We start from the raw sequence: 14,921 nt of genomic DNA, 5'->3' as shown, positions 1-14,921 counted from the left end.
CTGTAAGCACATACTAGCTGATCTCAGTGTCATGCCATAGAGCTAAGGGTCTAGGGAAGCAAGTGATGTGGATTCTGTGCCAAGGCCTTCCTAATATATCCTAAAGATGGACTCTGATGGACTCAGAGCACTTCTGGGAAAGTGGAAACCTCAAATGATGTTACACAAGGAAAGCTTTTTCACTTGATTGTTTTTAGGGTATTTTTTCCTTTTTAGTATTTAGGCAGGATTTTCTCTGTTTTTTTTTTCTAGAGCAAATCCGTACCCACACCCTTTTCACACCTTTACTAATTGCATTCGGGGTCGCCGCTGGACTGATGTGCATCATAGTCATGATCCTGGTGTACATATATTTGCAGGTAAAATCAACAGCTCCTCAAATCGAGTTAGGAAAGAGTGGGAGCTGCCTGGGGGAGCGTCAGTACTGACAGCTGTTCTCTTTCCTTCCCAGAAACCCAAATACGAAGTCCAGTGGAAAGTTGTTGAAGAAATAAATGGAAACAACTATGTTTACATAGACCCAACGCAACTTCCTTATGATCACAAATGGGAGTTTCCTAGAAACCGGTTGAGTTTTGGTAAGTTTATATTGATTTAATTTCATCTGTGGAGTGAAACCTGCAGGTCTCATATGAGACCTTGGTCAAACATAGCAGGGTTTTGTCAAAAAGATGTTGTGCAGGAATGCAAATAGTGATAATTGCTCGTATTTACCTTGGGACACAAAGCAAGCAGATGTATCTACACTCGCTTCCCTAATACCATGAAACAGAAATCTAATCCCTTCCCAAAAAGTGCTTCAATTTGTTACACGGTGTATTGTTTTACTTTATTAGGTAAAACCCTTGGTGCTGGAGCTTTTGGAAAGGTTGTTGAAGCCACTGCTTATGGCCTATTTAAATCTGATGCCGCTATGACAGTAGCAGTGAAAATGTTGAAACGTAAGTGGCTGTCATCTGCTGCCCAATTTTTTCTATCTTCCTTCTGGTAGGTGCTATTTACTGAGCATTGCATTTTGCCTTGCAGCAAGCGCCCATTTAACTGAAAGAGAAGCCTTGATGTCAGAGCTAAAAGTTCTCAGTTACCTTGGTAACCACATTAATATTGTGAATCTACTTGGAGCTTGCACTATTGGAGGTATAGTATCAGCAGATTATTGATTAATTCTGCTTTTTTTTATCGTTGGAAGGAATAACCTTGAAAGGAGAACCATTGCTGCTAAGTATAAACTTGTTAAATACATGTATTGCCTAGGCAGGTTGCAGATCATCACAACTGTCATCTGTGAATTACTAAACCTAGGTTTAAGCTCATACTAAAAACAATGATGAGACTGCTGTAGGTGCAGCTGAAAATGAAGGCTGTTGTTATTCTCCGTGTGAGCCATTGTGTGTTTTTTTTGGAGAGACTGCAAAACTTAAGGTATTCTTCCTCCACCACTCTATTTCTCTTGAATGAGAAGAGATATGTGAACTTGCTGGTATCCAGGGTATGCAGTCAGCAGCCCGGCTGCTTGCAGCGTTCCAGTCTGTGTGGATTGCAAGTATATCTGTTAAGGTACCACCAGAGTCACAATGTCTGAAAGGTAGAAAGCTGAGAAAAAGGATTTCCCAAATAAACCCAAGTGTTTTTTATTTAATATTAGCTTCAAAAATAAATATAAAAATAAGAAACTTTAAAAAGTTTATTTTCATATATAACAAAAGATACCTAACAGCTGCAGTGTCTGATACAGTGATGCTGTCCTGTATTTTTAACTTAGGTGCTTTCAAACATGAAAGTTGGTGGTGTTTCTTGCACAGATATTTGCTCTTTACGTTTTTTTTTTTTCATTTTTCAAAGAAAATGAGCTTGTAAGAATTTGTAGTTTTAGGTAGATGTGAAATGTTTCTTACTTTCACTTACAATGATTTAAAAATAGGTTAAAAAGCAGTTTCAAGTAGTCGACAAGGCAAAGCTGCTGGCTCGAGTGCACATCACTGACAGCTGAAGGAATGTGGTCTGGGAGCAAATCCCGCCACAAAAGCTGTATTCTCTGTTATAAAAGCTGTAATTATTAACTGCAGAAAAATGGAAATAAACTGTTGAGGTTAAGAAATGGTGGTGCAGAATAAACGTACAGATGAAATAACACACAGCATGATTACACATTCAAGGGCCATAGCTGCAGTCATTCACTCAGAAAACGTATATTTGATCTATAAACATCCGTGCTGGAGATGACTTGATTCTCCTTTCCGATTTCGTTTTAATATTCTAAGACCTTGTGCAGTGTAGTTTTCTGTCTCAGCAGGCTGTTCTATTTGAATGATTTTTCTTATTATACTAAGGAATATAACACTCTACATCATTTCCAAAACATTACTGAAGGAGTGTGAAGCTCTACTGTAAACAGAAGTGAATCAAAAGGATTAATGTTTGAAGCCTGAATTACTCGAACGTTTGGAACAAATAACTTCCTTCAGGAAGTGAGCAAAATCAAACAGATGTGTCTGGCCAGAAACATTATCACAAGAAGAAAAAGACTTATTTGTTTAATTTTATGTACAATGCAGTACTACTGGGGAGGGTGGAAATTAATTGGGAGTGACACAACTTTCGCTGGACAATAGCTACTTGCCTGTGAAAGAGAAGAAGCTGGGTCGCTTGTCTTAACTTTTCATGTTTAGTCAGTGTAAGGCGGTGTGATTGTTAATAGGCAAGTCTGTGTGCTTTGCTGAATGGTGTCTTTATGTAAGGTTTTCTGCTTTGGAAATAATGCCCACCTGCTTTCTCGACCTCGTGTACTTCTACAGGGCCCACACTGGTCATTACAGAATATTGCTGCTATGGCGATCTCTTAAATTTTCTGAGGCGGAAGCGAGATTCATTCATTTGTCCAAAGCATGAAGAGCACACAGAAACAGCTGTTTATGAGAACCTTTTGCACCAGGCAGAGCCCACAGCGTAAGTGTGACCTGCTGAAGTGTGTGTGTGTTCAGGAGACTGAGAAGGAGGGGATGCTGAGGTTCATTAGGGATGAGGAATTGGGAGGACCCTTTCATGCATCAGGCTTTGAAGGTTCTTTGCTGCGTAAGGAAACAATTTAGTTAAAGAGATGATTTGTACAGTGGGTGGCTTATTCTAACAGAGCTCAATTCATTATATACACTCTGTGTTTTACTTCTTTGTCAAATTTCCTGTAGTTATTTCATGCAGCTCCTTGGCTCTGATCTTCATATCTGTTTGTGTTTATCATTACTGTTAAACATTGGCAGTGCTCATTTAAAATCTTGAATAACAATCCCCCCAGTGTTATGGTGTTAGTATTCTGGGTTCTCACAAGTTCCTGCCTTCAGAAATGACTTTCTACAACCCAAACAGTGTCCTCCAGTGTTTTAAACGAGCTGCCACTGGTAGCCCATTAGATTGTGTGGTGCCCTAACCCGTGTCACCATTCAGAGATTGCTCTTGTGCTTTTATTTTTCAGTTACTTCATCTGTATATGTTTAGCTCTTCTGTTTTAGATACAAGCCTAAGTTCTTTCTGTGCTTTCCAAGCACAGTTCCTGCTAACTCCTTCCTTTTGCAAAGTGAAGGATACTTAATTTACCAACCTGGGAGCTGTGACAATACCTATCCATTTTCATTTTCAGTCCGTTCACTGTCCCAGTGGGCCCATCACTCTTAATTAGCAGGCACAAGAGAGCAAAGAAGCCTCTAAGGAGGAGTTAAAGTCCTTTCTTACAACCAGGTCTAATGCTGATGAAGCTGTTTGTGACAATGTGTGGATAACTGGTGATGTCAGGAGCATTGGTACCAAAGTAACCATGAACACACAGATTTAAGTTGCTACCGGATGTGTGTCCATTTCTCAGTGCAAGAATCCCACTGCTTGAGCGTGTTTTGTAAACTGAGGTATTAACTAGAAGGTATTGTCCAAATTCTTTTGTTAGTATTTACTGCAACATTGCAGCTGCTGAATGCTTCATATTTGTTTGTGGCTTAGTGGTGACTAAAGCTGTTAGTGATCTCATCCCTACTCTCCATGTTAGCTATGTGGCTGCATTTATTGTTCATAAACTTGAGGATCAAGGACCATGTGTGTGAGTTCTAATGGCAATGAAGTGAACTATGCTGACGTGCATCCATCATTTCCAAAGGGGCATACCTATGTATATATAAAATGTATAGCATGAATTATATTATATAACAAGAAGAAGACCTAAAAAATGTAGCAGATAAGTGTCTCAGGCCTCATGTGATTCTTTGTAATACTTATGAATCCCCTCTGGGACTCAGGATGATCCAAACTAAGTTTTTTTTACCATTCATCTTCTGCATTTCAAATACCACCTCATTTGCAGAAACATGCTGATAGAATCCGGCCTAAGCAGAAGAAGGAAGCATTAGCAGGTCCTGTGAAACATCTGGTCATTCATTTATAGACTGAAGGCTGTATGAATAGTATAGATACAAAAGATTTTGTTTGCTTTCCTGAGCCAAACTCCTAACTTTGAGGTGTTAACTGTACTGATAAACCTCTCTCTCTGTACAAGCCTTTCCTCATCTTTGTTACATGCCCATGATTCTCCAATCATTTATAAAGCATTATATTCAGAAGGTTGGTGCAACATCAGCTTTTTCTTCAGATGGCTTTTGAGATCCTTTTCCCCTAAATCATGTTTCATTTCATCTGCTGCCTCTGCAGGGATGCTGTCAGTGAGTACATGGACATGAAACCAGGAGTGTCATATGCAGTTCCCCCAAAAGCTGATAAAAAAAGGCCAGTGAAATCTGGTGAGTACAATGATGAGAAATTGTTTTCTTCTGGGAGTGTAGAGAGGAAGGCTTTATGGATATTTTCACATGAAACTTTCCTATGGTGGATGGGGACAATTAAAACTCATGAAGTGGTATGAGAAGGCTTAAAAAATAACAGTATGGTAAATTACAGGGTAATCTATTTTTCCACACTTAATTGGAGTGTAAGGATTACATTTTGCTTTTTGGCAACGGGCTATTTATGTGGCTCTGGTCTAGTACTTTCTCAAATGGCTGATGTGTTTAATGTAAGATAAATCTGTTTCTAAAAGATGATACGTGGTCCACTCAAGAGCTGTTGGTGTTTATATTGCATAGGATCCTATACCGATCAGGATGTTACCCTTTCCATGTTGGAAGATGACGAACTTGCTCTAGATGTTGAAGATCTATTAAGCTTCTCTTACCAGGTGGCAAAGGGCATGAGCTTCCTTGCCTCTAAAAACGTAAGTTCATTTTTTATGTTACGAGGTAGCATACGGACCCTTCTGATCCTGGGTGGTGCCTCCTAGGGCTCGATCTTCAGCCCTTCACTTTCTGGAGCACACAGGTAGTTTCATAAGAACTCCTGATGGCTTTGGAGACACTGAAGCCCATGGGAACTTTAAGGAGCTATTTTTTTTCAGGCTTCTCTGCTGTATGACAATTGGATGTAACACATGGCAGAACCAAAAAAGCCTAACATGTGGACATCTTCAAAAATAATTAAATCTTAAGACTTTAAGATTTCTTCTCTGTACTGCTGGAGAGTTTACAAACTAAAGAACAGTGAAAAGACAGCTGAAAAGCTATCTGTTTGCTTAAAAGTGCCTCAAGTATCTGTACAGTTTTAAACAAAGCTGCACTTGTTACTTCTCACAGTGCCTTAAACAGGGGAGTTATCACACCATGTGCTGGTTGTTTTTAGCGTTATGGCTTAACGTACATGGTGCATCTTATTTTTAATTTTCTGAAAAGAGAATCAGCCTACAGACCCACAGATGATCTTCTTTGGCTGCAGGGAGCATAACAGATGCTTTCTGGGTTCTTAGGAGAGGTACTGCCTAACAGAAAGGGTCTGATAAAGAACACAAGTCTTAAATGATTAATGAATATGATCTTCCTACAGTATTTCCTACGTTTTACTTTCAAAATATTACTAACCATGTAAACATTGTGACAGGATTGCACAGGTGCACCTTTGATAACGTGCAAAAAAACCCAACGCTTGAGCAATTTAAGGTAATCCTGTGATCCTTCATTGATATTGGGAATTCTGATCCACAGCAAGTCTACGTTGAAAACTGCACTTCATTTCCCTCTCCCCCCCCCCCCCATTATTTTTTCCTTCAAACCCTTTACAGTTGTTGTTGCTGTTTTGTTTCCAATCTATTGCCAACTTCAGAACAGTCCCAGTAGACAGATTTTAATGGTCTTCACCAGATTGCTGCATCCTGCACTTTTCAGGGCGTCCAGTGCTTAGTGCACATATTCTTTCTCTCATTTTCCAACAGAATAGCCCCAGGAGTCACTATGCCTCATTCCCAGAGATGGTTTTTGTTATATTTTTGCCACTGATACAAATAGCCACTGTAGTACTGAGTAGCAGAGGCAGTAATGAATATAACACCACAGCCCTAAGACCTTGGGAAGTAACACACAGTGTTTGTCTGGCAATGCAGAGTTACTGGCTTTGTTACAGCATTAAGCTACAGTGTGCTAACAGGTTACTGCGCTTGGTCTTCTTTGGGCATTGTTAGCTAGGCTGTTTGGCGCCATGGGCAGCCTGATCTGGTGCGTGGCAGTGTTGCTCACAGAAGGGGATTGGAACTGGACCCCTTCGAACCCAAACCATTCTGTGATTGTGTGCATACAGGCTCTTAGCTTCAGCTAGGGAGCACAGAGTGGCTTGGACTGATGGATAAAATGCTTCACATTGCCTCATGCCCACAGGGATGGTGGTACTCAAAGCCCAGCATCATGGAGTGTACCCAGCTTTCTTCTGCAACTCGATTGTATATCCAAGCTCAGATGCATAAAAGTGCCTCTGTGAGGGAGTGGGGATTGGAGTCTGTCCTGAGGTTATAAGTCTTTTATTGAGCACACGATGCCTTGATCACAAGACAGTTCCTCCTCCAATGGACAAAGCCTTTATTCAATGCCAGTTGCACTGCTTTGGGAGGAGTCAGGCAGAGAAACTGGACATTTGGCCATTTCTGCACTTCACTGCTTTTGTGCAGTTGCTCTCTCTGCTTTACATATGCAAAGTGAAGATATTGGAGGGCAATGTGGATGAGAATCCCTTAGGAGAGTAATTGTCCTTAAAATTAGTTTCTTGTGTAAGCGTACCAGGGGGACAGAGATTCAGATGCTTATGTAACATGCTGCTATTGTTTTGTGAGTATGATTTTCTTAACTCTCCAGATATTTTTATAATATATATATTTGGTAGGGAATTCCACAAAAAAGGTAGAGAAAAATAGAACCATATTCAGCTATTTTTTAGACAGCTGTGCTTGCAGACTGTATACCGTCAGCACAGCAGGAGCTTAGCACTGTCCTTCCTAGATGGAAAAAGAGATTATTTCATTAGAGAAACACCTCAGTTCTCTAGCAAATGCAGATGGGCTCTGGCTACATAAAAGAAAACATGATTGCTGAAAACTCAGCCACCCCTCTGGAGCTGCAGCTACAAACACACACACACAAATGAGTGCTGGAACATAACCTAGCAAGGTCATTGAATGTGTTGCTGTTTCTAGAAAGATTCTGACATGAAGATTGCCACTGTTTTCAAATATTTAGGCCTGCTTATAAAATTCTCCTATGTACTCTTAATACCTTATGCTTTCCAGAGGAGTATGTTTGAAGTGGGATTCAGTTTTCTAACTTGTCTACCTTGAAATTGTTACCATAATTTTCTCAATTTTCAGCTTTTCAGCGCTTTCTCCTTCATCACAATGGCTTCTTTATAAAAGATTATTTCAGAGACAAACCACATTCTCTCCTTACTCCTCTTCTGTTAGGAAACAGGCCAATAACTTCCTCATAAAAAGCTGGAGAAAAAAAGTCTGTCCCTGGCATAGTACAAGTGTGTTAAAATTTAGCTGCATGAATTGTACGTGGCTTCATTATGACTTTCAGCTTGCCACAAAATGCATAATGTAGTAAGTTTATGCTAAGAAAGCATATAACTGAGCAACAGGCTGTCATGAATATTAAGAAATAACTTTGTTTGTCATTTTGTTATTTAGTGCATTCATAGGGATCTGGCAGCAAGAAATATTCTTCTCACTCATGGTCGAATAACAAAAATCTGTGACTTTGGCCTGGCAAGAGATATAAGGAATGACTCAAATTACGTAGTTAAAGGCAATGTAAGTACGTGGTACTTTATCCTCTGGGTTTACATTAGGAGTGTTCCTATTGACTTGACTTGCAAAGAGTCTCCTTCCTATGCAAAGACCTAGATTTCTCAGTTCTGCTGTAGATTTATTCTGGTCAGTAGTGTGAAAAGGGGAAATAGCTGATGGAGATTTGTGTACTAATACATACATGCTGTTATCGTGGATAAAACAACCAAATACATGTCATAAGGGAGGAGACATTTTTGCTGCATCAGTAAAAATGCACCATCTTCCTATTAGACACAAACATGTAAGCTAAGAAACTGCAGGCCTTACTGTAGTGATATTCTGTTAGGCCAGTCCTAAAAATAATTATTTTGCAACTTTTGCTATATTTCTGCATTACTGAAATATCTAAGTAATCAGGGTTTGCATCTTGATTTTTGCTAAAAAATATAACTCAGAAACTGGATTATGAAGTCTGAATTTACTGATTAGAGCACAGTGGGTGGCAAAATTTTATACACAGATCTTAACCTCATGTAGATAAAAAATACAGCTTTAATTTGCAGCTATAGGTCAAGCCCTTTAACAAGACAACGCATGAAAAATGCTTAAAACCTGTACAGATAAATACCCATTCCATTAGTACCTGCCAGCCCTCTGCAGAGGTACAAAGAAACACTGAAGTGATGCAGAGTGCATTGGCAGAAGTCCCCTTTTAAGTCCTAGAGTAGTAAATGAGCCTTGCTACAAAAGAAAACCTAGTCTGCCTGAGACTGGAATTGGAGAAACATGCTATGAAGTACAGGCCTTTTGCATCTCAAACTGATTTTTGCTGCCTGGATGAATGTTTTAAATCTGTGTCAGATACATGCAGCCATCTACTCAAGGTACACACACTTTTCACTTACACCATTTTTCAAATAAAAAAAGGTCCTCCCTGCCCCAGCTGTCTCCATCAGCTGCTAGGGACATGACGCATGCCCAGCCAGGCTTTCAGCACCCTGATGAAGAGATTAAGTTCTACTCCTCAGTATTTTTTGCTCAGTTAGCCTCTCAGTTTCTGGCACCTCAGATGTCTTGAGTATCTCTGCTGTTCTGCTCTCAGCCTGCAGTCCTCTGAAGTCCTGGGTACCTACAGCATCCCTGTTGTAAGCTGCAGGGAGAGACAGCTGTGTTTGTTGCATTCAAAAACGATGTTCATACTGCTAGGTGCCTGATGGTTGAGGTTAGGGAACAACAGGAGCGCAAAGAATTCAGGAGTGGCTGTCCTGGCAAAATATGGAGTGGCATTTAGTGAAAGAAAGCTGCTTTTGGGCTCAGGGTCAGACCAAGAGCTGCTTGATCAGCCAAGGCTGCTCAGAGTGGGAGGTACAGACCAACAGCTTAGGAGGGAAGTGAACAGTAAGTAATTAAGTTTTATGCGTCTGGGCTACATTTTAAGTTTTCTGAGTCATCTGACAACAGGATTTTACTTAGCCTGAAAGGGTCAGAGGAGGATAGGCTGCATCTGCCCGGCAGAGGAAGCAGTGGCTGCGGGAGGCGTCTGGGTGCAGCTGGCTTGATCTTAACACAGAGGAAGGCAATTGGGGCAGGGCAAATCTTAAGGGCAGGAGCCTGGCTGGCTCCCACAGGCAAAGCAGAGAGTGGAAAGACAGTTTGTGCCTGTTCCCACACAAACATGTGAAAAATGTCAGTATATATTTCACGCGAATTTTTGCTGAGAAGCTAAAGCAGATGTCTTAACTTGACTAAAGCTTTGAAGCATCGTGGGGATGGTAGCCAGTCCACAGAAGACTTGTGTGTTTGCCTAAGGAACTATACCATGTGCATGTAGATTATTTTGTTCTCCCTTCCATCCCCTGTAAACCAGAGGGATTCACACAGTATACAAAAAATCCAAATAAAAAGAACTGCACAAGTTTGGTAGACCTGCAGAGAGGTGAATCCGTAACAGTGCACTGCATGGAGACTCTGAAACGCAGGGATTTCCGTCTTTAGTTGGATCCTTCTTTTGATTTAGCATGTATTAAAAGTACATAATAGGTTTAAAAGGTTGATTCTGTGTTGCCCATTGTCTTAATTTAATCCCTTTTCCCTGGACAGGCCCGTCTCCCTGTGAAGTGGATGGCACCTGAAAGCATTTTCAACTGCGTTTACACCTTTGAGAGTGATGTCTGGTCTTATGGAATATTGCTTTGGGAACTCTTCTCTTTAGGTAAGCTCCATCAAAATCTGTACTTTGGGGGGTTTTTGTTTCACCTTGGCTTTACTCCATCTGCATCTCACCTGCTCTCTCAACAGGAAGCAGCCCTTACCCAGGGATGCCTGTGGACTCTAAGTTCTATAAAATGATTAAGGAGGGATATCGGATGTTCAGCCCCGAGTGCTCCCCCCCCGAAATGTAAGTGAGCAACCTCTACTCACCAGACATAAGCAAAGATGCAAAGAAAGGGAAGCTTCTACATTCACGTGAAGACTTTCTGTATTCATCCACTGTCTTTTAAGATTTCTCTGAGTCTTAAATAACAAATCTAACTAGTTTAGTAGATGCCGTTGTAATTAAAAGCAGTGTAACACACTCGTGCCTCGTAGAATCTGATCACTTTATCATGGTACATGCTCCATGTAAGTAAATTATTGACAGATCGCAGCACATACTACACATATTTAATTCTGATAAAGCAGTCAGTGGCTGTACTTTTGTGCTGTGCATCCCGACGGCAAGGGGACTGGCTCCTTATCTTCGTCATGATCTGTCTCCAGTTCTGTATGCTGGAAATGGCTCGGCACTTAGCAAGCTGTCAAAGAAAACTGTGTCCAGATACTCTCATTAGCACCGAGGCTTTTGTTGTCACAAGCACGGCTGTTAGCAGCATTATTCTTTTCTTAACACTCATTTAAGGAAGCTAAACTGTGCAAGTGGGTCACGTTTTTCTGTCAAATAATAATGCAGGTGGGATAAAAGCTCTCAGGCTGTCCTTCTGGGCAATACCCAATTGCAGTATCTTCGCAGGTATGACATAATGAAGAGTTGCTGGGATGCCGATCCCTTGCAGAGACCCACATTCAAACAAATCGTGCAGCTGATAGAACAGCAGCTTTCAGATAATGCCCCCCGGGTAAGTTTGGGCTCTATATGGGTCAGCAGTTTTTTGGACTGGAGCTGGGAGAAGCAAAGATCTTCCATTGATTTTCCAATATCCATTATCATTTATGCATCTTTGGATGGTAAATTTAGGTGATAGGAGGGACCAGCTAGACAAGGTTCTTTGCATGGTTGGTGTTTCTCACTTAAAATATACTTGACAAGAATTTTGATGTTACAGAACACAGTGGCACTATCTAGATTCATCTAAACTATGAAAAAGAAATCTGTTAGTCTGAGAAGAATCTCAGACATTAAGTATACTTAGCTTTAGTTAGAAAAGCTTTCTGGAGGAAGAAGTTGAGTTTTTGATGTTCTCCTTCCTCTTACCACTTTATCTAGCTGTATGTATTTAGCCTTGGAGGTATATTGTGATCAAGTGTATATTCACGCTCTTTCCACCATTCTCTACTAAAAGCCTGTCCAGAGGGTAACTGGACAAAAGAGTTCAAAGAGAAAGTGGATCCATCAGACTTGGATTTTTGTTCACAATAACACTGTGTGCAACTGAGTTTTATAAAAGCAAATTTAATACTGGTTTAAAAATAAGGCTTCCTTTCACCTTCTAGATGTTGTGTTTGAGTAGAGTGTAAGGCTTCCTGACAATTTGAGAAAGAGGAAACTGAAAGCTGCTGGTGTTCGATTGCATCCTGTAGCATATTTTTAGCAGGTGCAGGCATCATTAAAACAAAAACAAAGACTGTGAAGTAAACATTAAAGAGGTTTCTGGGGGCATTTTAGGAATAATCGGAGCAGTATTTTTCAAGCTTGGTTTAAATTTAGCATGCAATTGTAAGATGAAGTGTTTTTAGTAAGTGAGAATGAGATTCTTGACTCTTAAAAGAGCTGTTGAGCCCACAACATGTTGAAGCAACATGTTTAGGTTTGTCAAGAATTCCCTGAGTTGGGTGCCATTCATGTCAGGTAGCACAGAGAGGGAGATGGCTCACTGAGGTGCGAAGGGATGGGGCGCCTGCAGGGTATTGACAGCACTGTTTGGCTTCTGCAGGTGTATGCAAACTTTTCCACTCCACCTTCCAGTCAAGGCAATGCTACAGATCATTCTGTGAGGATTAACTCAGTGGGTAGCAGTGCTTCATCTACTCAGCCCCTCCTGGTACGTGAAGATGTTTGAGTGGCATCTGGAAGAAGAGGAGCCCAGCTGCACTTGCTTTTTGTTTGTATTGTGTAGGGGGTGAGAGAGGGAGAACTATTTCTTTTACTTTTACTCACTACTACCACTGTGTAGCTGAAATGTTGTTGTAATACTGTCCTTTACCACACACTGTTAGACATAAACTTAATGTGCTGAGCACGGTTACAGGCATCATTGCAGTGTTAACTGAAGCTGTATATATTTTGCTATATTGTGTGTATTTGCAGTAGAGAGCCAGATCTGAAGAAGAAAAACAACAGAAAACACAAAAGAAACCCTGGGCCAGGGTGTTGAATGAGATGACTACAAATCAAACCAAATCTGCAGCGGTCCTTGTCTGAAAAAAGCGTGTAGTCATTTTCTAGTTAATCTTGTTTTGTTGAATTTAAGAAATAAACAGATACAAAGCAAAGTACTTTGCAAACCCCTTTCCATATCCAGCCACACCTGAGAGGCTTTCCCCAGCAGAAACCGCAGGTTGAAGGCCAGAAGGGACAGCGCATCCCTGGGCAAGAAGTGGGCAGCCAAGGGATGGACATGGGCAGCACAAGAAGAGAATTTCCAGAGGCTCTGGAGCATGAAGCAGATCTGGAAGGGAAAGACCTCAGTCTTTATTTCCTACCTGGGCTGTCAGCAGTGCAGAGCAGTCAGTAAGTTTCTGTGGATACTTGTACCACATCTCGCTGACATTTCACCACGTAACACCCCTGCAGTCAGAATCGCAGGGATGAGATGCTTGGTTTGCTAAGAGCCATGTCCAAAAGCATTCACTAAAAATAGGTGGGCTCTGCTGAGCTGGTCAAATGACGGGAGGAGGGCTGCTTACAGTAAATGGAACGTTAGAGGAGCAGCGTCCGTTTAATGAGACATCTTATCTTGGCAGGAACAGAAGCAAAAAGTTCTGTCCTGAGGGCCCTTTTCTTATCTTGTGATATGCAGGTGAATATTTCCCACAGGCTGGCCTGGGTAATGCTCTCAGGAAAGGGCTATTCCTCCCATAAGTCACTGCATCTTTCTATCTCTGTGGTGGTGCTGAGATCTCAAAGAACTTAACTGGGAAGCACTGAATTTTTAAATGGAATAGAACAATGTATACCTTTGGTCTTGTTTGGTGGCACATATGAAGCTGTGGGGTCAGTTTCTGTTGGGCCTGGGATTGTGCTTAAGTACCTTATAACTCCTTTTCTTCCTGTTGGAAACACTGTTGGTTTTTTTTTTTTTTAACCTTTGTTCTGTCACCTTTAAATTAGTAAATGCGACAAGAGAAGCATTTTTCAGACAGAGAGTACTAGTTAAGTACCTATTTATTTACATTGCACTTAAGCACTCTGTAACTTATATTTTACCAGGATTTTGGTTGAGTTTACATGCATTTTAAATGTGTAACTAACTGCCCAAAATGCAAGACAATTGTAAATACACACACTGGTAGTACATTTTAGGTAGTGTTGAATACCACACTCTTTATATGCCTGTGCATTTGGTTTATTGTTACAGGAATTCATCTTTCAGAGTTAGTCAAAAAGTAGCCATTTGCACTGATCTTACTTAGGCTGTTGCACCTTTCCAAAGTTAGCCAGTTGTTTGGAGGCACTCTTATGCATACTTGTTGTTGAGCATTTTCAGTTTAATGCTATAAAAGCTCTTTCGTAGTGTGTTGGCTTTCAGAGCAACTGTAGACAAACTAGTTTTATAATCATAGATGTCTTGGTACTTTATGGACATTTAGCTGAAAAAAAGTTTGGGTTTTTTCTTTCTTAAAATTTATATTTTTATAATTTTGGGGGGGGGTTGAAACTTATTTTGCAATGGCTTAGTGTTTGAATGGTTTTATGCATTGTTTTTGTAAATATGGAAATGTAGCAATAATGTCCTTTTGACTATTCTCAGTCCTTGAGTCTCAAAAGTATTTTTTTATATATATATATGCAAAAACTATATGTATAAATATGTAAGTGTTCAAAAGTTTATGAAACACTTATGGATATGTTGCTCGGTTGTAGAATTGCAGTTCAGAAGACTTCAAATAAATCTGTAAATATGTATTCACATGCTACCAATGTGTACTATGTTAAGATGGAATATTTTCATGTAAGTCTTAATAAATTCTTGGGTTGAAGCAAAACATTGATGTCTGGCCACACAGAAGTCAGGTTGGGTATTCTGAAATATTTTTCAGATGTGTGCCAGAAAACCTTAATGTTTTTTCATTAGTAAACTTCTTTACTTGTATGATATGGGTATATGGTATATGGGACAATTGCATGGATACTTGGAATCAGCTTTATGCTGGAAAAGTCTGCATCTAGAAGACTGATCCCATAGACTGTTGATACAGTCTATATGTCATGAATAATATTATTTAAAATTGAACAAAATCATCTCAAAAAGTCTCCCTTATTCAAAGTATGGTTGTAAGTTGGAGCCCCTGTGTACACACTTCCTACACACTTGGGCTGGACTGGCCGTACTCAATGTCTCAGGGA

The 14,921-nt window shown here is 40.3% G+C and overlaps 1 protein-coding gene across 1 annotated transcript in view; it reads left to right on the top strand.

The window, feature by feature from the left end:
• KIT (KIT proto-oncogene, receptor tyrosine kinase) overlaps window positions 1-14,480 on the top strand; it is a 51,732-nt gene extending 37,252 nt beyond the window's left edge. Inside the window, exons 10-21 of the mRNA XM_042871996.1 lie at window positions 253-359; window positions 452-578; window positions 837-941; window positions 1,027-1,137; window positions 2,796-2,946; window positions 4,690-4,778; window positions 5,121-5,248; window positions 8,036-8,158; window positions 10,238-10,349; window positions 10,436-10,535; window positions 11,148-11,253; window positions 12,289-14,480. Of these exons, the coding sequence (XP_042727930.1) occupies window positions 253-359; window positions 452-578; window positions 837-941; window positions 1,027-1,137; window positions 2,796-2,946; window positions 4,690-4,778; window positions 5,121-5,248; window positions 8,036-8,158; window positions 10,238-10,349; window positions 10,436-10,535; window positions 11,148-11,253; window positions 12,289-12,414 (1,385 nt within the window). The 3' untranslated portion in view covers window positions 12,415-14,480. The remainder of the gene's footprint in view (window positions 1-252; window positions 360-451; window positions 579-836; window positions 942-1,026; window positions 1,138-2,795; window positions 2,947-4,689; window positions 4,779-5,120; window positions 5,249-8,035; window positions 8,159-10,237; window positions 10,350-10,435; window positions 10,536-11,147; window positions 11,254-12,288) is intronic.
• The last annotated feature ends 441 nt before the right edge of the window (window positions 14,481-14,921 follow it).

Source organism: Lagopus leucura, unplaced genomic scaffold, assembly GCF_019238085.1.
Source record: "Lagopus leucura isolate 7727_CA_CO unplaced genomic scaffold, USGS_WTPT01 Super-Scaffold_100004, whole genome shotgun sequence".
NCBI lineage: Eukaryota > Metazoa > Chordata > Aves > Galliformes > Phasianidae > Lagopus > Lagopus leucura.
The sequence above is the reverse complement of the archived record's forward strand: the minus strand, read 5'-3'. Positions and strand labels throughout refer to the sequence as shown.